Below are 25,130 nucleotides of genomic sequence, written 5' to 3' on the forward strand. Positions count from 1 at the left end.
CAGCCCCGCCCCGCGCCAACCAGCGGCGCTCTCCGCTTCCCTGCGTCCCCGACTCAGACCCCGCCCCGCGCCAATCAGCGGCGCGCTCCACTTCCCTGCAGCCCCGCCCCGGACCCCGCCCCGCGCCAATCAGCGGCGCGCTCCCTTTCCCTGAGTCCCCGACTCAGACCCCGCCCCGCGCCAATCAGCGGCGCGCTCCACTTCCCTGCAGCCCCGCCCCGGACCCCGCCCCGCGCCAATCAGTTGCGCTCCTGGCCGGCCTCCCCCACCCCGCAGCCCCGCCCCGAGCCAATCAGCGGCGCGCCCGGCCCGGTCTCCCAGCACCTCAGACCGTCCCGTCCAGGGTCCCGCAGGCCGGCCATGGCGGCGCCGGCGCGGCCGCTGTCGCGCTTCTGGGAGTGGGGCCGCAGCATCGTGTGCGTGGGGCGCAACTACGCGGAGCACGCGCGGGAGATGGGGGAGACGCCGCCCTGCCGCCCGCTGCTCTTCCTGAAGCCCGCCTCCGCCTACGTGCGGCCGGGCAGCCCGGTGCAGCGGCCCTACTACTGCCGGCGGCTGCACCCCGAGCCCGAGCTGGCCGTGGTGCTGGGCCGGCGCACGCGGGCCGTCTCCCGCGACGACGCCATGCAGCACGTGGCCGGCTACGCGCTGTGCCTGGACATGACGGCGCGCGACGCGCAGGACACCTGCAAGGCCCGCGGGCTGCCCTGGACCCTGGCCAAGAGCTTCGACACGTCGTGCCCCGTGAGCGACTTCGTGCCCAAGGAGCACGTGGCCGACCCGCACCGCCTGCGCCTCTGGCTGAAGGTCAACGGGCAGCTGCGGCAGGAGGGGGACACCGGGGACATGCTCTTCTCCGTGCCCGAGCTCATCAGCTACATCAGCGAGATCATCACGCTGCACGAAGGGGACGTCGTCCTCACCGGCACCCCGCCCGGCGTGGCGGCCGTGGAGGAGCACGACGAGCTGGAGGCCGGCATCCACGGGCTGCTCAGCATGCGCTTCACGGTGGTGCAGCAAAGGCTGGGGGTGTGAGAGGGGCCGCGGGCACCGGGAGCTGCCTCCGTCCCTGCGTTTCTCGTGCACCACGCTGAGTCTGAAAGTTGGCTCTTGATTCCCAGGGAATAAAGAACCAAGTTGGCTCCTTGGGAAGGAAGACCCAACTCTGCAATGAAAAACCAACTTTGTTTTTTGGGAATAAAGAGCCAGCTTTGCAGTGAAGAATCAGCTTTGCTCCTTGGGAAGGAAGAACGAAGTTTGCAACATAGAACCAAGTTGGCTTCTTGGGGATAAAGAACTAGCTTTGCAACGAAGAACCAACTTGGCTTCTAGGGATTGATGCTTTTGGATCTGGGGGGTTGGTGTTGCATCGGCTCTAAATGGGCATCAAGTCTGGACTATTAATAAACCTAAAAAAGAAAAGAGGACTGGAGTGTTTCACTGGCCTAAAAAAAAAAAAAAGAGAGAGGGGACTGGAGTGTGTTGGTGGCCTGTGTTTGGGGTGGAGCTCGGGAGGGGAGTTGCCCCTGCAAGTGCTGGCAGCTGGATTCAGTGTTTAGCACAAGGTCAGGCTTTGTCGTCACCCAAAGCTTACGGGGACAGCAAATGTTCATGTTAATGTTTAAAAGGTGAAGAGGGGGAGGCTGCAGCACGTGCCTGGGTGACAGGGATTAAACACTGCGTCATACCATGGACCTGCTGCGGTGCCAGAGCTGGAGGCCTGCAGGTCTCTCTTGCTCTCTGGTGCAGCATCAGAGCTCAACTTCCAACTCCAGGAGCTCCTGTCTGGTGTCATCGCTGGGTGTGTGGGTTGCACCTGCTGGGTCTGGGCATTTTGAGAAGAGGACAGCTTTCTTTTCGGTGCTGTGTCGGGCACCACATGTTCATCTTGGAAAGGCCTGTTGTGTTTGAGTGAGACAATTACCTCCAAAGACCAGCATTCACACACTTAAGAAATCAGCATCATCCTTAGGTTGTTTAACCCCCTCCCCCTTTCCGCTAGGCAGGGCCACAAAGTGACTCTGTTTTTCCCCTGTGCAGATCCCAGCCCGCACTGGCTGCCACTGCAGCATGCTCCCCGCAGGTACATGTTTTAAAGCCATCGTTTCCAATGATGGTAGCAGGAAGCAGCAAGGAGGCAAAATAAAAATGAACTGTGAAGACTCCCAAAGGGAACTCACCGGTCTGTGTCCCCGGAGATCAGAATGACCCATTAGAGAAAATGTGTGATCTCCAGAGGTGGCTATTAACTGCAGCGCTGCTTCACCCTGCTGGTGTTTCACTGAATAGGAGTACGTCCCCAGTTCGAAGAGAAGTAGTGTATCCATAATGCATTTAGGAAGGAAAAACCATTAGGAACATTAATGTGGGGATTTAACACTGCTGTAAGATGCTTTTATTTGTGACAGTAAAATTAGTACACGAGGAAGCTTGTTCACAACTGATTTAACCACCTGACTAATCCTGCTGGGGTCTGCCTGAGGGACCAGGCTCTGGCTAAGGAGTGAAATGGAGCATAAAAAGGTATCAAATGCATAACTAGGGGGAAAAAATAAGCAGTTCTTCCACTTCTGCTTCAGTTTAGGCCACAATCTTGGACACTTAAGCATACTCTTGGCCACAAACATGCCTGCAGGCCTACTGAGGACACACACCTGCTTACAGTGAAGTGCACACTTGGCTGTTTGCAGGGTCAGAGTCCTTGTTGTGTTGCTATAATACCAGTAGCTACAATGAGTTTGGACAGAAATGTAGGGGTTTTTCCCCCTTGTTGTCCCTCCTGTCTCCCACTTCCAGACTTTTAAATACTGCAACCGGTTTCTCTGGTGTGAAATGAGGTCTGGAATTAATCTACCAAAATATCCTGCCCGTCAGAAAGTATCCCTGGCACTCTTGTATGTGAAAGGTCACAGCTCTGCAGAAACTGAGCCTGCTGCAGGAGCCAAAACTTGCACAAACAGCCTTTGACTGACGTCTGTTTATGATGAGAGAGTTTTTTAGCTTGAATTGGGTTTGTCAATTTGTCTCTAGCCAGTTGCCCAATCATGTGGCCCTGGCCTTGTTCCCTGGTGCTTCATTGCATCAAAATACAACCAAACAAGTACATTCTTCCCTGTAAACAGTTGCTGTAGCTGCAAGAGCAGTGTTACAAGTTCACCAAAGGTACAATTATGGTCAGAGCACTTGCAAATGGAAGGTAACTGTCCATGTACAGGTTTTTCTTTAAAAAACAACCGGGACTTTTCAGCCTACCATAATGTAAACCCTTTGCCGCCCCCCTCAAATACAACTGCAGTAAACATGCAACTAGAAGGGAAGACCTACATGACTGCATGTGGGCCAGTCGCTGGTCACCACCCTGTAAAACTTTTAGAATGAATCTAGAAAATTCAGGCTGGAAGGGAGCTCAGGAGGTCACATCTGGTCCAACCGCCTGCTCCAAGCAGGACCAGCCTCATCATCCCAGCCAGGGCTTTGTCTAGCAGGGATGGAGAGTCCACAACCTCTCTGGGTAACCTGTTCCAGTGCTTTACTGCCCTCCTCATGAGACAGCTTTTCCTGATATCTAACCTAAAACATCCCTTGCTGCAACTTGAGCTCAGCTTGAGGAACTCTAAGAGCAGAGTATTCCAGCTGGTTTGCAGTGCACATTGCAGCCCTTGCCTTGTTCTTCCCTGCCCATTGCAGGAAGCGTCGTTAATCATACACTTTGGATGCTATAGCCATAGCTTGCAGGGACCCATCTGTATTACAGACAGAATTTTATTGAATGTGTGGTTACAACAGTTATTCTCAAATACAAGTAGTGTATTTGAGCTGCATTTGAAATGAACAGCTAATTTTATTGGCTTTGGACTGTGGCCCTCGGATTGTTGCACAGTTACTGATTTGTATTATACCTCCACTCCAGGACATCCAAGAGAATCAGGAAGGGATCGTTTTGAAGCAGTGTTGCTGCCCCATATGACAACTGAACTGGAGAGTCCACAGGACTCCATTGGGAAAGAGAAATACCATAGAAGAGTACCTACTTTTCTCCCTCAGAAAGCAGGATATTCCTTTTTGGCCAGGGAACACAGAAGTTTGGTAGACCACCGGTCATGGAGGATGATTCTTAGCTAGATACAGTTTGGTTTTTACCAAGCCATCATCTATTCTAAAGGACTTCCATGCTATATAAGGCCATAGAAAATATCCACTTCAGTGAATCAAGAATTCAACTTCAAAAAGAATCTCTCCCCTTGGAATACTTTGCAATAAAAACATGTTTGCTGCTTAGATTAAATAACTGTTTTTATTCTACTGTGCATTTTTAAAACATACTACAAATTGTATGAAAAATTACTTTCCTCCAAGATGCCAGACAGATTTTTTGCTAAACTGAGACTTAAATAAGCTTTATAAGTATAATAATATAAAAACAGAAGAATCAGAAAGATAGAAGTCCAGTTGTAAAGATCTATAGTAAACTTATTTCCCTTTTACAAATAACAAAATATAATTACTGACCGAGCATTCTTTATACAATAATGGAGTGCAACAGTCACAGTTTTTAAATCTTTCCAGCTGTTAAAAAGACATACAGTGTACTTTTTTTCCTTTTCCAGAGAAGTTCTGACTGGCTTCTACAGGATCTGCCAGTTTGCATGAAAGTAAATTCACCCTCAATCCAGTTCTTGAACTGGGTGATAAGAAACCCTGTAAAAACAATTAAATTATGTAAAATATTTCAAAACTTGCTGTTTTCAACATTACACAGTCTCACACTACATTAACTGAAGTATCTTGCTTATTTTTATTACATATGCATGAATACCAGAGTCAAATGCTCGAACTATATGGGAACCCAGAGACTCTGAGGTAAGGGGAGATTTGATTTTTTTTTTCATATACAGAATAATAATTAAAGAAGAATGGGAAGCCAGCAAGAAAATCTGTGAAACAGAACTGAATGGGTAGTGAAGTGCATGATAAAAATTAAAAAATTGGGAAGTACTGTATCAAAACAGCACATATCCTAACAATGGCCTTCTTCAGTGGTTTGTATCTACTATAGTTACTGATCCCATGCTAGGAGATTCTGAGTATCATGTATTTTCTCTGAACACACCGTTTGGGTGACTAATTACAAAAGGTAATATAAAAGGTCCTGATCCTGCATCTTGCATGTTTTATTTTAGTCACAACAGTCCTGTTTAAGTCAGTAGCTTGAAGTTAAGCCCAAATACAGTTTTTGCCAGATGAGGGCTTTATAATGAGTAGTGGCAAGATGCTGTAGACCTCATTCAGGTTCTCTCTCGGGAAGGCCTGTAGAATCAAGTGCCACAGAAATTGCCACCCCGGTGTTAAATTCTGATAAGGACAATTACTTCTTTGAAATAATTAAATGTATGTGTGTATAAATTCACACGCTTTTATATTTGTCAACAGGACCAGTAGTTAGAAAGTTTTGACAGCTGTTGTTTTACAGCTGTTAAAAGCTTAAAAGGAATGGTTTTCCCTAATGCAGAAATAAAGTTGTTTCCAGTTAAGTTGGTCATGACATATATGTATACTAACCTTAAAATAAATTTTGCTCCGTTCCAAAAGAAGGTGCCACTTTAATGCTGTCTTCTGCGGCTCCGTAAGGGTGAGGAACTCTTGGACCTATTGATATGATCAAATAACATGTTTCTGGAACAGAGCAAACTGAAGATGATCAAAATAAAAAAAAACATTAAAACACAATTTTCCTTTTAAAATATTAATTTTAAAGCTAGGGAATATATGTTTTAATTAGAGTAAGGCCTTAAGAGGATGGGCACCATTTTAAAATATCTTAAATATAAAATTATTTTTATTTCTGGTCATTTGTGACAAGGACAGCAACTATATAGCAATGTTCAAACTTAATAGAGCAATGACTGTAATTTCAGGTTGTTGCATATAACTAGAAAGCTCAGATCAACTGTACGAATCAGATTTCTGCTGTTATTTACCGTGCAACCTAATGTTTCTTCAGCTATACTGTCTGAGAGGTTGCAGGAATAAAGAGTGCCTGTGTGATCTGTAAGATCAACCAGTACATCAAAACTAGTAAAGACAGAGTTAGCGTCCGAGGGACCATCACTGCAAAAAGTACATATGTTTGACATTTCATTCACCAAGTAGCGGCACCTTGAGCTGCAAGAAACAAGAAAAGAAAGAATTAAAACGTGTCAGCAGTCATTGAATGTTCTTACATCCCCTGCCCCCTCCTCAAATAAGGCAAACACATTGTTCTGAGAAGGCAGAATAAAGGGCGGGGGGTGGGATTTGTCCAGAGTCTTCCCAGCCACTGCATGGGCACACCGGGCTTTTGTACCTTACACGCCACCCGGATATGTACATCACAAAATGGCAGCAAAAATCACCACTTTGCTAGCTTAGTCACGTCTGAAAATACACATTGACCTTTTTTATCATGGTAGATTTCAAATTATTGTGGTAAATTAAACCACCTCTGACACATGTTATTTTTAGCCTGGCAAATTGTGCCAGCAGGATTACTTGTATCATGATGGCTTTGAAACGTGTAATCCCAGGCACCATGGCTGAATTGCTCCAAGTTGCAGGGAGGTGGGGCAGAGTCCAAGCTGCTGCCAACTCAGCAGTGGCTGTAACAGGGTTAAGCCTTTAGCTTTGGGCTGCAAGGAGAGGGTGAGTGACCTTGAGAAATGGACTCTGCCCCTCATGCATGCAGCTAAGAAGGGGGCACAACCCCGGGCATCCATTCCAGTATCCCCATGCCTCCATTCCAGTGTGGGAATCAGTTTCCTTACTTAAAATACACACTCCAAGTTTGGATGGCTGATTTGGGGAGGAAAGGGTGCAGGTGGAATATGAGTAAATACAGCATTTTTTTCAGTCTGAAATTGTTCTCTGGGCCATCTAACCTTCCTCCAAACCCATACCTCCAAGAAACTCCCCCCCAGCCACAGTTCTTTATTTTCTATAATCAATGTCTAGCACAGACAAACCAGCCCTTGCTCTGAAATCCTTCCCCCAAGACAAGAGACAGCAGGTTCTATTGTTATCCAATTCTGATGCTCGAGGGACCTCTCCACTCTATGCAGCACAGTTTCATTTTACTTACCCAAAACTAGGTTAAGCACTGGTTCACCTCTGTTATATGGAATTAAAGAAAGAACAGTAAAGATTCTCAGTATAAATATAAAACAAACTGTTGCTTACCATCTGTTTCGTATAATTTTAGATGCATTGTTATCAATATTCAAGGTAGAAAGATAAGCATAAATAATGCCATAGATGGGCTCAGGTTTTTCCTGATTCTGCACAGCTTTTATCTTCACTTGTTCCACAGTATAAATGTCAACTATAGACTGCACTAAAGATTAGAAGAGAAATGTTACGCATATCCAAAAATACTAAGGACCAAAAAAGGGTTAGACCCAAAAGGAAGAAAGGGCTTGACCTAAGCCCATCAAAAGCAACAGAAAGATTCTCAGTTCCCTAAATAGGCTTTGAATCAGGCCCATAATTAATATTAAAAACATAAAATTTCAATCAGAAAATCATCTTCAAATTTAAGATCTGCGATTCAGAGAGGGTAAGTTTTACTTTAAATCGTTTAAAATACAGTACCTGTTTTGCTTTAATTTACAACATGTTTTCTTTTCTAAATAAATATATCACAGATGGTGTTTATATACTAATCTTTTTCTAATTTATTCAAGTCAGTGCATTTCCAAGAGTGGTACATTCAACTGGTTGCAATTAGACACATTCAAGGTACATAACTTTGTCCAATAATTTGTAGAACAGCCCAGTAACATATCAATCTGATGTCAGTGAGACTCTCTCCTCCGACACACTCTGATTCAGTCTCCAAAAGCAAATGTAGCCCTACAGAACAGAATATAAAAGCAATTTCTATTCTGAAATACTTACAATTAATAGATTCTTTTAATTGATCCTCTATTTCAGCATCCAACAGCCCCAATTCTGCAGTCTCCTTCACAAAGCTGAACAAGTTATTTGCTTCTGGCGTGTCTTGAAAAATATGTTAAAAAACCCCAATAAATATGCGTAAGGTGTTAGAATGGCCACTTGTTTAAATTGTGAAATTACTTTTATTGTGCTAGCACCAATGTCACAGTTCGCAAAGAGATGCTTCTTTTTTCTTCACTCTGCTAACCATCTAGGGAGTGAATGAAGGACATTTAAAGAGACCAAGAGAAGAATCATGGAAACCAGAAAATCTTGGTGGCTAAGCACATGACTGTTCCTTGCCTGTAGAAGGGAAAAGATCCACTAAAACCTAAGTCAAATGATACCGAATCAGTGCCAGAATTCAAAGATAAAAGCTTAATGGTATGTGGAGGACATCTTAGAGCAGGGTGTCAAAGTAAATAACAACACATCTAACTCTTTCCCCTAAGACTCACAAAACTGAGGTTCCTCTGAGGAAAACATCAGAACCAGCTTCTTTGCTGTACTGCTGCTCATTCTCCAGTCATAATCATGCCTATTTAGGCATCTTGTGTGATGGTGAAGGCAAAAGATTTAGTTAGGCTTGGTCAATCAAACATCCACATAGTTTAGGATGCTTTCCAAAGGTCTGTATAAGCTGTTGTCCGACGGTGTACTCTCCACACCCCAGTATCTGGATCCTCAACAGAAAGTGGTTGCATAAAATGGTCCCACAAACTCAGAGGAGTCTGGGTCTGCTACAGACCAAACATCCTGCACAAAGCTCCCTTCTCAGCTTCCCTCTTGACCTATTTGTTATGATATTTGAATATCTGGGCCTCAGAAGAGACACTGCTTTTAATTTTACAAAACAAGGGCAATACCACATTTACACAAGAGACAAAAACTGTAGAAAATGCTCCTCACTGGTAAAGATGACTTACAATGTAAGTCAGCTAGTGTTAGATCAGGCTGTTCTTTAAGTGAAAATTTATTTTTCTCATGTCTCCACATGCAGACAAGCTGCGTGTATGCCAAGCCCAATTCTGCACTCAAATGTTCATACTCACCGTTCAGCAAAATCCATAAAAGATGAATGTGTAAATTTGAGGGCTGAACTCAGCCCAAGAATTCATTAATCAAAACAAATGTATATTAGGTTTGCCGTCTGAACCCAACTGAGAAAGAAAACAACAACTTCATTCCACAATACTTAATGGACAACACCTATGTATAAACAACCGATTTGAGATTTCTGTTAAATATTGCAATGATAGATGTTATAGAAAAAACATAAACAGGCTAGATAAAAATTAGCTGCTGTAGGTAGAGACATCCTTTAGATAAAATTACAAAATCTGATGCATGCATTAAATCTGAAACAAGATAGTTCACATTTTCAACTGAAATATTAATGCGCTGTAGTCCACGATAGTTGTCCTACTCCAACATGCATCCTCCAGGCCACGGGTCACGCTCACACCTCCATGCTGCACCATGAGGGACCTCCTACCACACTGTATGATAGGCACCCCCCTTCCACATTGCTGTGCTGTGCTGGCACCCTTGTGCTATGCCACATGGGCCCCTCCCACACCCCAGCTGCAGGCTCCCTCAGACCTTTGGGCTGGGCCACCCCTCCTAGGGCAGAGGCAAGAAATGGAAATTGGAGGGATAAGGGGGGACCTAGAGACCCCAGCAAAGTGATGAGGAAAGCAATGCCCAGACCAGGAGCTCAGTAGCTATAGGTAACCCCTTAGGGACCACATGCAGCCTATGGCTCACCAGTTAGACACAACCCTGGTCTACAACATATGATTTTTAATATGTTGCATTAACAGTCCCTTACCTGGATTTGTTGTAATAATTGTTTTGGAGATTACAGTCGCTGTCATGCAGTTCCTAAATTTGTCAAAGTTTATTCTCACATCTGATGCAAATATGACTGGGCACAAAACCATGGTTCTTTGTTATTTCAGCATCCAGGTAAAGATAAAAACAGTAGCAGAAAATTTCACAAAAATGAAGGAAGGGCGTAATACCTGTGTCTCGTGGCACCCAAGACTGTGCAAGCTGGATGGATTCATTATGCCAACTAAATTTTTAAAAAAAAGTGTTTAATAGTGAGAGTATTGGGGAACATTAGTGCAAAACGGATGGTACAAACATATATTTTTAAGCCTTTGTTCCACTAAGGGACATATTAAACAAAATACCATTATGAAATGGCCAGAGGCACACCAATCTAGCCTTTAAGCATGTATGGACAATTCTGTGCATGCTATTATCTCCGTGTGCAAATGACTTGGGGCTTATCTACATAAGGAGGTCTAGTTTGGACTAATCTGGAGCATATTAACTGTTGTGTATTATATGATATGCTAGCTCCGTGCACAGGGACAGCTCGCTCTTGTATATGGAAACAATTATTTGTACTATAAAACAATTCCTCGGCATTAAATGCTCAGCACTGTAGTTACATATGCCATGCTCCTTTGTCCCAAAACTGGGCCCATGCTTTAAGAGATAGATATCAAAGCCATCCAGAGCAACTGCAATTTTGGGACCTGAAGCCAAACTCAGAGCCTCACAATTACTCTCCCTCCATCCCATGATCCATCTCTTTTTGTTTACTCACTGGCACCATTTTCAAACCATCATTAGCCAGCACAGACAAAAAAGTGCTCTGTACTATAATGTTGGTCACTGCAAATACACAGTTGAGATTTATTTGACATCTCACTGCCAGATGGTTTCAGCTATGCAAGCCAGGCACTGCCCTACTGCAAAGCGTTTTCAACAGTTTTGGCAGCAGCCAACAGCTAGCCCACCTACAGCTGTACTAGGACAATGAGAAGATGATGACCAGATGGATCTTGGATCAACTTCACAGAAGTAAAACACTGTTGCTAGACTTGCGAAACAAGTCTTCGCTGGTGAGAGAAGACTCAACTACAGGACCTGGATACACATCAGTGGTTGCAGAATTTCAAGGTGACAAAAGAGCACCTTTCTGGAGATCTGCACAGCATTCGCCATAGTTCTGCTGCATAGATAACTGGAGCATGGCAGGAAAAGCAAAGCCAACCAAAGAAGCATTTTGCAAACTTAGTGAAGTCCCACTTCGTTCATAGCAGGGTATCAACCGACTGCTGAAAATTGCTGGCTGCAGACAGACAATGGCATGCAATAGTCAAAAAGCATGTCGACTTCTTTGAGCAGTGGCACAGTGCCAGAAAACTGCATGGTTTTTGCAAGAAAAGCACGTTAGGGCTTATGGCATGACAGTGGTAAAAGTCACAGACCAACATCGACCACAGAATTGTGGGTTGGCTACAAGGAACACAGCTGAAGCTTTTATTGCAATTGTCCGAAGTCATATGTTCACTTCTAGGAACTGTTCGACTGATGACTCCTTGGGTTGAGATGGCTGGTTTGATTAGTCTTAGATGATTTGGGCAGGGATTGAAGATGAATGTTCGTGTGGGCATATCTGTACTACATGCTGTTTTGTTGGGCCTCTCAGTACCAAGGTTGGCTGGCACCCAGCACCCAAGGACTAACTGTTCTATTTTCCTGTGTGCCCCTCTACAGCTTTGCGGTTATGTTCGCCAGACAACTGTTGCCTGTTTAAATGCCAAGGTTGCAGACTTAGAAAATTGGCATCAACATACTGTAGCTGGCATGACCACACACTGTGAACCCTATCCCATGCACCTGAATGGAATCATGCAGAGTTCCAGTTCAAGAAACCCTTGAACTGAAAACATCACAAGGATATTTTGAGGCCACTGCTGATGGGGCAGTGGGAAAAGATCACAACTAGAATCTCACAAAATTTTGGAACAAAAGGATCAGAAATCCTCTCACAAGAAAAAAAAAATCTTTTCAATAGACATGCTGACTGATGGGAGGAAAAACCTGCAGCATCCTTACAAGCTTGGCAGTGCTACGCTGGCAAGCACTAGGGAAGAAAGAGACTTGGGAGTCATTATTGACCACAAGATGAACACGAGACTGCAATGCGATGCTGCAGCTAGTAAAGCAACCAAAACACTGGCTTCCATCCATAGATGCTTCTCAAGCAAATCCCAGGGCATCATTCTCCCCCTGTACTTGGCCTTGGTGAGGCCGCAGCTGGAGTACTGCGTTCAGTTTTAGGCTCCACAATTCAAAAAGGATGTGGAGAAGCTTGAGAGAGTCCAGAGAAGAGCCACATGCATGATCAGAGGTCATAAAAACAGACCTTACGACAACAGGCTGAGAGCCATGGGGCTCTTTAGCCTGGAAAAACACAGGCTCAGGGGTGATCTGATGGCCACCTATAAGTTTATCAGGGGTGACCACCAGTACCTGGGGGAACGTGTGTTCACCAGAGCGCCCCAAGGGATGACGAGGTCGAACGGTCACAAACTCCTGCAAGACCGTTTCAGGCTGGACATAAGGAAGAATTTCTTTACTGTTCGAGCCCCCAAGGTCTGGAACAGCCTGCCATCAGAGGTGGTTCAAGCACCTACATTGAACACCTTCAAGAGCAAATTGGATGCTTATCTTGCTGGGATCCTATGACCCCAGCTGACTTCCTGCCCTTTGGGCGGGCGGCTGGACTCAGTGATCTTCCAAGGTCCCTTCCAGCCCTAAGGTCTATGAAATCTATGATACAATTTCAGTGAAGCAAGGTAAAACAGAGTCACACTTAGGTGCCATAATTCCAATTATGCTCCTAACAGGCTGAGCTAAATCTGCCCCTAATTATATTTGGAAGCACAAATAGCTGTACACCCAAAAAGCTGTGCAAATAAAATTGTGGGCACTAAAAGACAGTTGGGAAATTTAGCTATGAAGTGATTACCACATATTATTTTAAGGGTTTGCTTTCACTTTTATTCCATTTTGCCCTAAGTCTCCTTCTCTCTATTAATTCTGGTTGTCTCTCTTCAAAAATTTTATATTTCCTTTTTTTTAGATGTTTGGTTTTGAATGAAATGCACTGTATTTGCAACTGTTTTAGAATAGCATGTGCAGAATTACTGCATATGTAACAGTAAGTTAACCTGACATGCACTAAGAGATTTAACGGTAGCATTACTTACCTATGAACATGCTTATAGGGTTGTTTAAAAAAAAAATACAGAAAGGGTAAGCCTATGGTTAACGTAATACATTCCTTTGCATAAAGAAAATGTCTAGTGGTCTGATTACAAACAATTTCTTTACTGACTCATATCACTGACAGCCTTTCCTAATTCATTTGGAGCTCAGCTTCATTCTTCCACTCTTGAAGTATAAGTTTGTCAATAACTCACAGGAATACATATTATAACCAAGGTCACTTTATTGGATATCTTTTATATGTAATATTGTTTAATGGATATTGCTGCCATTTAATGGATATTGCTGCCTCATCAGTGGCCAACCAATTAATAACTTATTTCAATTAATTGAAAACAAAATTATAGCAATATGAACTATGTTCAATATAGTCTTTCTTTGTCTATCCTTGCATTGATTTGTATATTTAATAATGAATTAGAGCACATTTACCATATCATTGGAAAGGACAGCTCTGTTTCATCATACAGTTTTACTTCACACCTCTGACCTTTTCTTTTGTCTGAAGTGATGAAGTACTTGGGCTCCCCAACCTTTGAAAGGTAAGAAAAACTGTTACTCTCTTTAAGATGCATAGAAAAATTAAAAAGGTTAAATCAAAGGAACTTTAAAAAGTAACAAAGAAATGACAAAAAGTATAGACAATGTGATTGTGCCATCTTTTACATTTCTAGGAAAAGGTTAATTAATCTTGTATATTTCAACAAAACCAAATCAATTTATGAGACTATCCACTAATATTCTTTCTGTACAAAAATGCTCATTTCTGCACATCCTTAAGAAGCATGTAGCTGGGAGATGTCCATTCTCATCCATCTCCGGCAAGATTCTGACATTCTTGAGTCTTTAATATTTTGTATATAGAGCGGCAGAGCTTTCAGGCTATGTCATGAGCTGGTGTGTGCCAACATGCATCTTGAATAAGTCCTACCATCCCAAAATTTAAATCACCTTAGATGCATTAACTAACATTTAGCTTATAAATGTGGATTTGCATGCGTATGATGCAAAAACTGAAATAAGTCATCAAGGTGTACTTTTGTACCTGATACAGCTTTGTGTATATATAAGATCTTGCTGTAAATTGCATCTTGCTTGTGAACATCAAAAATATTTTTAATCGCTGTTACTCTTCCTTAGTCTTAACTCAACCTAAATTACTGCTGACTAAGGCAGAGGAAAAAAAAAATCACTCCAGCCAGTCATGACCCTATAAATCTATATCTACAGTGAAATCAATTAAGTCATCAGGGCTAAAGCAGAAAAACATTCTTCATTTTGTTGTGACACTTTTAACTTACGAACTTCACTGCTGCAAGCACATTAATGATTCTTCCATCAAGGCTTTGTCCATTTGCAACAATATCGCCCAGCGAATAAAAATCTTGAGGATCTTTCACAGGTAGATGCAACAAGGAAAGTAGCTGGGTGCCCGCTTCATAACAAGAACAAATTTTGACCACTGAATGATTCTCACTGAGCAGTAACTTGTAGCAGCTAAGTTGCACACACAAAAAAAGAAATGTACACATCACTAACATATGGTGTCCAGTGAAATATGACCTCAATTCATAGCGAACAATACAGTCAATCTTTTTCTATATGATTTACATTGAGGATGATAAAAGATTAGGAGATGAAGTTGCTTTATCTTTGTAACATGACATTAATTTTTCATCCTAATGAAAACTATCTGACTGCAATACACTTCATAGTTATTTACTATTGAGAAATCCATGTGAATTACTACAAATGTAAAACCCAAATCCATATTTCTTTCAGCACTTCATAAGTCATTTTTATCTGGTGATATATGCTCTATGTAATGAAACTTTTACAGAGTGCCGAGTCATATACTATTAATGTAGCTACTTATCAAATTAACATAGCGTATGTAAATAAAACTGTTGGGGGCCAGTATGGGTAAAACTACTAACACCACATACACAAAAGGGAACATCAGCCAGAATAAGCTGGTTGCAAATGCCTGTAAACCACAAAAAAGAAAAGGCTGTTGCTTTTCTAGCTCAAAATAAAAAACATTCCTCCACCCATATCTCCAACTGGAATTGTCCGGCTAAGATTTTTGTGCATTTGTTCAGCAGCTGTAGTACAATCAGCTCTGAATTCATGTCTACAAGGCAGTCAAAAAGGATACTTGAGCTGGCTTTAAATTAGCTAGTTTGTGTATGTAAATTTGTGTATTTAAATAGTTAGTCTGTATATCACGGCTCTAACTGCAACAGCATGGAGCTTAATGTGGGCTAATTTGCTCAGCTTCTTTTGGCAGGTTAAATTGTTGCATTTAGTTCTGTGCTGCTACAGGTATGCAAACTACTTAATTCAAAATGACTGTGATTATCTCTAGATAAATCTCAGGTATCTTCAAAACATGCCCCAGGTAAGTCTTACACTGCTAGCTAGTTTTACTAGGCCAGAGCAATTATTCGGGCTTTTTCATTCCCCCATAGGATATTTGTTGCAATACTAATTAAATTAAAATAACAGTAACACTATTGAAACTAATTTTAAAAGAATATTGTTTTCCAGCTAAAGACAGCAAATGGCTTCTGGTAAGATTAGTCATCCCCCCAGAAAATTATTCAGTATTTAATTAAACACAAGGGGATAAAGTCATTTTTGGAACAGATTCCATTAACTTCACAAGATTTTAGCCCAGTGATGAAGTTAGTTCTACTTAGGTAAAGGTATCATGAGGAAAGCCAAGAGTGTCCATAACACAACTATTAGATCTTTCCCCTACAGTTGTTGAGAACTGTATATCAATGTAGAGGATACAGAGAAATACTTGGCTATGTAAAATTAATCTTTCAGTGTCCAAGGGGTATTGCCCATCTGTTTAATCTAACAATTAAACACCATGTTTCTTGTGACCATTCAGAAAAGGCAGACGCAACTTTAAATTTACCTAGGAGTTGGTGGGTTGAATTTTTCTTCCTTCTCTGTCTCCTTTGTTTGTACTAAAGGATTTTCAATGGTAACTGAAATAAAGCATTGTAATAATTTAATACTGCTTTTCAAAAGACTCTCACAAATATGTACAGAGCATGTATCTGGAAACTAGTTATTTGTTCCAGGGCATACTTCAAAAACACATAATAGTTACAAGTATTTTTATTTAATGCATTCAGGATAAAATTAATATATCTGCAGAGAGTGTGTGAGAAGGCAATATGCTAAATTCACTTATGATCCTAAAGTATTCAGTGGAAATAAAGAGATAAATAGCCCTTGGGCAGACTCTGCATAGAGGTGACTCACTTCAGTGCCCTCACCCAAAGCCCAGCGATAATAATGGGCATCTGGCCACTGATTTCATGGGCCTACAGCTCAGAAACTAAATACATAAATCAGAGCTGTGGTTTTTTTTCCTTTGTAATTTTGCAATCACTTATGTTAACTTAAAGTTTTAATGGAAATAAGAGTGTCAATTTAAAATATTATTTTAATACAGTCAATTGGCATTATATGTAAGAATTGTGCACAATATGAAAATGTACTTCTATTAAGGATGGATAGATTCCAAGTGGCAAATTTTTTGTCTAGTCACAGGGTTTTTGTTAACAACTTTGCTAGATTTGAGTTTAAATTCTAAAATGTTTACTCCTCCTTCTCTTATACTTAACTGAACAATTTGTTTCCAATTAGGCTGCTTTCTAAGTCCCCAGAGGAAAATATAGTAAACCCACAAACACATAACTGATTTAGTAGAGGGGAAAAAAACTAGTCAAACAGAAATATGTTAAGAATAAACTCAAACTCACCACAGTCACCAACTCTAAAGCTTTCTGAAAGTGATCTAATATATTCCTCTCTTCCCCAAGAATGTACATTTATAAAGTAAGTTGGTGAATCTCGAATGGTAAAACTGAAGGTGAACCTTTCAGAGCCAATATCTGTAAACAGAAACAGTGCTTTCAGAGTCAATTTGAATCAAAACATAATAACCACATCATGAGTCTAGTATTATGAGACTCCTCTAGGTTTTAACATAACATTAAATAAAAACAAGTTACTGTCCAGTAACCTGGTGAATACCACTAGAGGTCAGTAGGTTTTTTTTTTACAATATTAAGATTTTCTGGAATTTATATAGCTATCAGCGGTGCTATTGTCCAAACAGCTGCTCTGCAAGTCAGCTATGTCTGGCAACTTTCAAATGTAGTCAACTTGTATGCAAATTTTCCTTCCTTTAAAAAACAAAAATGTAAGTAGTATGAATCTTGCCACCGAAATCAAAAACCACACCATTTGCTGCACCCATCAAGCTATATCTTTAATATGCCTATTACAATTATTATGACAAGACCTGAAGGATTTCCAGAAGTGTTTCTATTAGATACAGGCTGAAATTGGCACCATGTCCCCCAGGCCCTCAGGCTGGGTTGGGAAATCTGGATCTTGGGTACCCCTGCTTTGGAGCTTTCCAGAACAAACTCTAATTGATGAAACTTGGCCAAACCAATGCTGGTCTTTCCCCCACTGTAAAAATAAATTCTTGACTATTTATTAATAAAATATGAAGGCTGTTCATTTTTTAAATATTCCTGAACCCGATATAAAGACTAAATAAAGCTAAAAAGAGCATTACTTCTTCTGTCTGGAAAGCCTTTGGCATCTGTTTTCCCAATAATCACACCGATTATGCTCTAAAAAACAAAAAAAAATATTATAGAATGCAAGTATTAAACACAGATGCACATGATAAATAAGATTTCATGGACTTGTCATACTCTGCTGCTGCTGATAAACATATTTTTGGCTGGGGACCATTTTAATATATTAATTCCAAACTGCCATATGAAGTAAGAATATAAACATTTCATATAAGTATAGAAACTAACACAAAATAAGAATCCTACATGTCCTCCCTACGTAAAAAAACATAGAAGAAAAAAGTTACCGAGAAATTTCCATATTTTTGCTGTCCCATAGCCTCCTCCCCTCCCAGATTAGAAGGGTAGCAAAACAGTGAAGTGGTTCCCATACATGCACTGGACCAAGATCTCCTTAAATTCACAAGGGTGAGTCCATGGTATTCAGTCTTACTGTATATTTAATAGTTATACTGCAACTGGCCCTGGACACAAAGCACCACCCAAATGTGCTGAACACTGAACAAATCAAGGGCAACAAGATAGTTCCTGCCCCAAACAGTTCATAAGTTAGTGTAAAAACAGAAGTTACATAGGCATATAGATAATGCAGAGTACAACGGAAGCACAGACGGAAACAACAAGGAAACAACAAAAGAATTCACACACAAACTATTTAACACAAGGTAAAAGGAGGCCGATTTACTGTGCATCTGCTGCTGTGAGATAACTGTCCTTGTGTGCATGGTCTTACCCTGTGGTAGATGCAAGAAGCTTAGCTCTTAATGGAAGAGAAGAACAGAAAATGTGCCATCTTTCGTACCTGTGTGGCATTTGCCCTCATTTTGAATGGCTGTTGCTTCAACCACACAGGAAACCTACAGCTTGCTTAATTGCCATTTGCACATGAAATTATTTCACAATTTAGTGGTCAACATAGACTGAATTCTGTACTAATTTACAAGCCTATGAAACTCACTGACTTCATCAGATGTATATGGAGGATAAGGAGGCTCTGAATTAGGCCCCTGCTCCTAGTTTACTTTTAATCACTAGGTGGAGCAAGGTAACTGTCCTATCTTGAAGTTATTTACATGAATTCATTAAAAGCATGTGTGTGCAGCAATGTAATTTCCTGGGTCTTCTAAATTTCCCTCTTTCATTTTCTCTCAATCCATGTAGAACTGTGTCGTTTATTTTTTTAAATCACATTAGACAGTAATTAAATTAGATTCAGCACATTCCGTATGCCATGCTGGTAGTAGGAAATGCCATTTAATGTCTTCTTTAAAAAATAAGAATTTATGTCAGCCTCTTCTAGCAAAGTAAAATCCTATAACTGTCAAACAAAAATATGAATTTTGCTAAATAAAACGACATAAGCTTATTAATTAAACATGCTAAATACATAATGATTGATCTTTTTTAAATCATCCAGACATCAGAAACTGAGTCAGCTTTAACCTGTAGTATTTAGAGGTTTCTCAGATGAAAACAGTTTTACTTTTAAATAGAATCTATGTTAAGTGAACCAGCGGATCATTGTATTTGAGTGTGATTGTAACAACGAGAACTTCAGTGAATTTGTAGATAAAATTCATGAAAACTTGAAAAATACCTCAAAAAATACTGGTTCACGTGTGCACACACACAAGCATACTTGGGGGTGGGTGCACAACACTCCCTTCTGGTTCATCCCTTTTGTAATTACCCTTCTTGTTACTTTAAATTGACAAAATTATAGACCTAAATTGTCCCCGCCTATCTAAAAAGGTGTGGTAACACAAAAGATGCATGGAAAATCCATGTGTTTTCAATTCCATTTCCAAGGGATCCGAACTTTTGTGGAGCATATGGCCCTGTAACCATGCAAATACCCCAAGAACTCCAGAAAAATATGGTTACAACACCACAGCTGTCCATGCATCCATGCAGAAATTCAGCCTTTCTGTTTTGTTCTCTGGGTTCCTACTCTCAATAGCAGAGAAGACTTAAGAGACAAGCTGTCACTGGTGGCCTGCTGGAAGCCATGTCATCTCTTAGGGGATTGCAAGAGGTGGAGAGGGAACTATTGCAGCACAGGGAATAATATAGACCAGAATATTAAAGTCTAACCTTGCAAAGCAAAAAATGAAAATTAAATGCGTGCACTGAAACTTTTTTTTTATTTATTATGTAGTCAATCAGGTAAAAGGAAAAAGAAATATCCTGGTGTATAGTAGAGGCTTACTACCTTTACAACTGTGAATACCGTTACCCTGGGCCTCACTCAAAGACAGAACAAACGATACAAATATGCAAACAAATCTAAACATATATGATATAAATGAACAGGTAGTACTAAACCTCGCTGTTCAGTAAGTTCACTTTTTTTTGCACCTCATTCTTCTTTTTTATTAGTATGGTGTTTTTAAGTTCTTTGAAGTGGGGTCCTATTATCTGATGAACAGGCCAGCACCCGATCCATTTTTGCCTTAAATTCTTAAGAAGAATAATCCTACTAGGTATGTAGTCTTCAACTTTTCATTCAACTGCATTTCCCATTGAATTCAATTAGACTGGGGTTTTTTTCTTTAAATAAAAAACAGCCATAGAGTTTGGCTGACTGGACTATTTGTGGGAGCAACAGTTGCAGATCAGACCCTAGATCCAAAGCTTGCGGACAGAAATTATTACACATTTCTGATGTAACATGACTACATTGTGCTGACGGTAATTTAGCATCCAGTTAAATCAATAACAATATATTCTCTAATATTTTCAGACAATGAACTGTCCAGTCAAAATCTATAGTTGTGGTACTCATACTCTCTGAACAGCAGCAGCATCAATTTTCATTTTCCTGGTGTGTACACAAAGAAGGTAAGGTTCTTTATGTCTACTAATTATATTAATGCTTTGAGTATCTAAATACACATCAATTGCATAATTCTTCAGTAATTCAATATTATTATATACAATTTCATTTGAGAACAAAAGGACTATGTTGCTGAGACCTACAGGACGAGCCAGATTTGGATGCAGATCTGAAAGGGCAACAAAGTTCTGCGCTGAAATGGAGTATGCCATTTTTTTTTTTTACCTGTAAGTTGAGAAAACAAATGTAGATCAAATAATCAAAACAAATCACTTAAAACATTTCACATTGAGATTAACAGAAATTATTTTCTTGAAGAAAGATGCTTTCACATAAAGAAATTACCAAACCAGTTTTGCTCCAGTAGTCAAAAATTAAATCTTAAAAGCACATCAAGCCTTCTTAGCTATGCTGTTTTTGTTCTGTTTGTATGGGAGGTATGAATGTCATTATTCTACCTACATTTCCAGGAAGTATGTCTGAGATTTATTTTAATACTGAATGACTGAGGCTCTGACTGTGCAAACACTTAGATGTCTAACTTCGATCTGAGTAACTCCCAATGAACTTAATGAAACTGCTCATACAGTTAAAGTTTTTTAGATGCAGAAAGTTTGTTGAGTTGCAGCCTTATCTGAATCTCTGATTAAATAATACATCATTCAAACGGAAAGATGAAGAAACCTGAAAGCCCAGTTCCTTAAGAGCATTCTCCAGCAGCATGCAAAGAGATTTCCAGAACTCATTTCTCATCCCCATTTTGTTGTTTTTGTCATTTGCTAGGACTTAAATTGAATTCATTTCTAATTCAAAACTGCAAAGTTTGACTGTAGAGCAAGGGCCCCCTCCTGTGAAACACTGAGCGTATACCAAGACTTCCATTCATGTCACATTTGGCTATAAATATTTTGTTGTCTTGCATTACGCTATTTTTTGTTACCAGGTTTCAGTGTTTCTATTCCAAAACTGCCCTGAGCATTATTGATACTTTCCAAATAGATATCAGGTTCCCTCTTTTGATATAAAAGATTCAGCACGTTCTCCAATACATAAGATATCTTATTGAGTAATGCAACAGGCTAATGAGTACTATTTCACACATCTAGCAAACTTTCATCTACATAAAATGGGACTCCTTCAAGATGACTTCTCAAGGTCTTAGGCGAAGCGAAAGAGGCTATATAGCCCAGAAGGTCCCTTCCAGTCTTCTAGTTCCACATCCACATTATCAATGAAATCCAGAAAAATATCTGAAAAGAAGAAAGAGCAAGCCTTGAAGAACACTTTAAATGAAAACCTCAACAAAAGACATGAGTGATTTACTGCTGACTGCGAGTCTTAATCCTGCCCCCAGGTAGGGTGGCCATCATAGAGGACATGACGGTTTTCTACTCCTCTGTCCACTCTTGATACAAAACCCGACAAATAGAGGACATAAAGGCGTCAGGTTTTGCATCAAGAGAGGACAACCGGACTGTCCTTGACAATGGCCACCCAAACCCCAATACTATGAACTAGACAAATTCCTATTTGCTTCAGCGGGAAAGAGGACCGTTCTCAAATATCCCTCCAAGGCATTTATCAACATCCTTTCCTCAAACACAGTTAAATAATTTACCACACTCTGAAGCCAAATGGGGTAAAAAAAAAAAAAAAGAAAAGAATGATTTTGAACAACCTATGCATCCAAAAAAATTAATTAATTAATTAAAGAGGCAATTAAAGATTCAGAAGGGGAAAATGCTACTTGCTCAGGCAGCTAAAATGCAGCATTCGGTGCTGTGAACCATTCACCTTTTCTGTGGGAAATAAGAGGACCCAATCCTGAGGTGGTGAGTTGACTTGAGGAGCTGAGCGGGGGTGTGGTATAGCGCAAGACCTGCTCAGCACCACCCAGGATGAGGCTCTTTATGCCCCAGGAAAGATCAGCTAGGAGAGACATGGGTTTTTGGGGTATCCTAGCCTAGCGATTCTCAACCGGGGCTTTTCAAGGGTGCCCCTTGACGTCAGCGCTGGGAGAGTGCAAACATGACGCACACGACAAACCCAGGGATTTCCAAGAGGAAAAACAGCATTAAAAACAGGGTGATCTGCTACGGTCTTTCTTTGCAACAAAAAACCCTGAAAAATTGCTGTTATTTTTCTGTAGCCCAAAAGAGCGAAAGCTGAGGGGATTTTCCGAGAGGCCCTCACGGCTAAGAAGATGGAGATCCTACGTAGGGCGGCCGTCATGGAGGACAGTGCAGTTGCCCTCCATCCTTTATGGATACGAAACCCGACGCCTTTACGTCCTCTACTTTTCTCTTAAACAGAAAAACAGACATAAAGGCGCTGGGTTTCGTATGAAGAGAGGACAGAGGGCAACTGGGACCCTACGGTAGGGCGGCCATCATAGAGGACACGATGGTTTTCTGCTTCTCCGTCCTGTCTTGATACAAAACCCAACACCTTTATGTCCTCTGTTTTTGTAAAACAGCCATTTGTTTCCTGTTGGCATTTTTTTTTCCTGTTGCCAAGACCGTAGCAAGTCAGCCTGTTTTTAATCACTGTGGACTTCCTCGCGGAAATCCCTGGGTCGATCTCACACGTCACGTTTGCACGCCTCCCGGCCGGCGCTAACATTGCGCGGCGCCTTTGGAAAGAGAAAAGCACAGCGCGGTTTCCTATCCGTAGAGGACCGCCAGACCGTCCTCCACAACTGCCACCCCTCGCCCCACGCCGTCACCACTCTGACCCGACGGCAGCGGGGAGGACGAGGACGAGGACGAGGACGTTTCCCAGGCGCTGGTGGCGTCACGCAGAGGTGCGGAGCATCAGTCCGCCTCACGAACGCGCCACCTTCGCACGGGGGTGTAGGATGGCGGGAGGACCCCTAAGGAGCCCCGCAGTGAAGCAGGCGCCGGGGCTTACACGATCTGCGAGGCCGAGCGGGGCGCGACGAGGGCAGGGCAGGGCTGGGCCCACCCCCGCTGGCGCTGAGAGCGGGAGCTTGGCGCGCAGGGCGCATGCGCCGCGTCCCCTTTCCCGCGCCTCACTGCTCCTCCCTCCGCTTGCAGGACAACCACCGGTAAAACCTCACCTGCCCGAGGCCCCGCCCCCGGCCCCGCCCCTCTGTGCGCGCAGCGACGCGCGAGGGGCGGGGCGGGGCGGGGCTGCGCGCGTGCGGAGTGCGCTCGCGCGGCGGGTGTGAGACCGACCGGCCGGTCGTGTGCGCGGGACGCGGGCGTGTGCAGACACCCGCAAACTGTGTGTAGGGTGTGAAATAGAATGAAAACAATATAATGTTATATATTCTGTAATATAAAGGTACAGTATTTTATATTACAATATTATAATAAAGTATAGTATGTATACTATATAGCAACAATAGAATATATATCCTATCATGGAACTACAATATATTATAATAAAAAAGTATATTATGTATAATATAATGTATTGCTGCATTATAGATCGTATTATATAACTCAGTTATGAATAATATAATGCAATAATACAATATGTATCGTACATAATGCATATTGTGTATAATATAATAAAGTATATTATGTATAATGTACTTATGCATGTATATACAGATGTATACTATATTTGTATAGTATATATGGGGTGCATAAATATAAACTACATTATATTGTATATTGTTTGTGTGTATGTATATATACATATACATACACACACATTTATACACACACTTTATATACACACACACACCTCTGTAACGTATGCTATGCATATATTGTGTATATATACACAAAATACACAATATAATGTATATTGCTAAAATACATAAGTATATGTGTGTATATACACATGCAATACATAAGCAATATCTGTTATAATATAGATTGTTTAAATATACACAATACAATATATACTACATAGGTATAGTATAAATATTATATGTGAATATATATATATATATATACAGATAAACTATACATTATATGTAATATATATATGGTGTAGTAATTATATACACATAAACACTATACATTATACACTGTTTTACTAGTCTGTGTGTGTGTTTATATATATATAGATATATATATATATACACATATATTACATATAGTGTGTTAAATATGCCCTATTTTATTAGTGTGTATATATATAAACTGAATTAGTATTGTTTATGTGTGTGTATATTACATATATTGAATACACTATACCCTATTTTACGTGTGTGTATACACACACACACACACGTATACTATACATAGTATATAGGTGTATATACAAAATATACTATACAATGTATGTGTGTATATATATATATGCATACACAATATACGCTATATCTACATATGGTATACATCTGTACTATGTGTGTGTGTATATATACACATATACAGGATCTACATTACATACGCACGCACGCACACACAAAGAAACAAGAGCATCAGTCTTTGGCTCTTGTAGACCTCATATGTATACGAACAGGTGTGTATATTTACACATACACAAGGTCTACAAGAGCCAAAGACTGAGGGATTGTTGTTAATGTTTTTGTCAACAGACTGTTTGCAGTGTTTCCCATCTAAACAAATTAGTTTTTGTTGAAAACTGCCTCCCAGGGTAAGCAAGCATAGTCC

General features: G+C 41.1%; 2 protein-coding genes across 3 annotated transcripts; one reads left to right on the forward strand and one right to left on the reverse strand.

Annotated features, from left to right (window-relative positions):
* The first annotated feature begins 273 nt into the window (after nucleotides 1-273).
* Nucleotides 274-1,427, forward strand: FAHD1 (FAH domain containing oxaloacetate decarboxylase 1). The gene has a single exon (XM_090023289.1). It carries the CDS (start codon nucleotides 361-363, stop codon nucleotides 1,033-1,035), a length of 675 nt encoding a protein of 224 aa, XP_089879415.1. The 5' UTR covers nucleotides 274-360; the 3' UTR covers nucleotides 1,036-1,427.
* A 107-nt stretch (nucleotides 1,428-1,534) lies between these two features.
* MEIOB (meiosis specific with OB-fold) lies at nucleotides 1,535-23,584 on the reverse strand. 2 transcript variants are annotated; one of them, XM_090023287.1, is made up of 15 exons: nucleotides 23,270-23,479; nucleotides 21,636-21,785; nucleotides 20,679-20,760; nucleotides 17,675-17,732; nucleotides 16,848-16,979; nucleotides 15,992-16,064; nucleotides 14,364-14,559; nucleotides 13,495-13,595; nucleotides 9,993-10,045; nucleotides 9,800-9,895; nucleotides 7,930-8,031; nucleotides 7,213-7,366; nucleotides 5,979-6,162; nucleotides 5,560-5,646; nucleotides 1,535-4,698 (listed from the first exon to the last, which is right to left on the reverse strand). In XM_090023287.1, the coding sequence occupies exons 3-15, from the start codon at nucleotides 20,745-20,747 to the stop codon at nucleotides 4,570-4,572; spliced, it is 1,434 nt and encodes a 477-aa protein (XP_089879413.1). In that variant the 5' UTR covers nucleotides 20,748-20,760; nucleotides 21,636-21,785; nucleotides 23,270-23,479; the 3' UTR covers nucleotides 1,535-4,569. The 2 variants fall into 2 exon arrangements, with proteins under 2 accessions (XP_089879413.1, XP_089879412.1); XM_090023286.1 differs by having other exon boundaries at nucleotides 20,679-21,785; nucleotides 23,446-23,584.
* Nucleotides 23,585-25,130: the final 1,546 nt, after the last annotated feature.

This window comes from Crocodylus siamensis, chromosome 12, assembly GCF_052110815.1.
Source record: "Crocodylus siamensis isolate JL-2025a chromosome 12, ASM5211081v1, whole genome shotgun sequence".
In the NCBI taxonomy this organism is placed as follows: domain Eukaryota; kingdom Metazoa; phylum Chordata; order Crocodylia; family Crocodylidae; genus Crocodylus; species Crocodylus siamensis.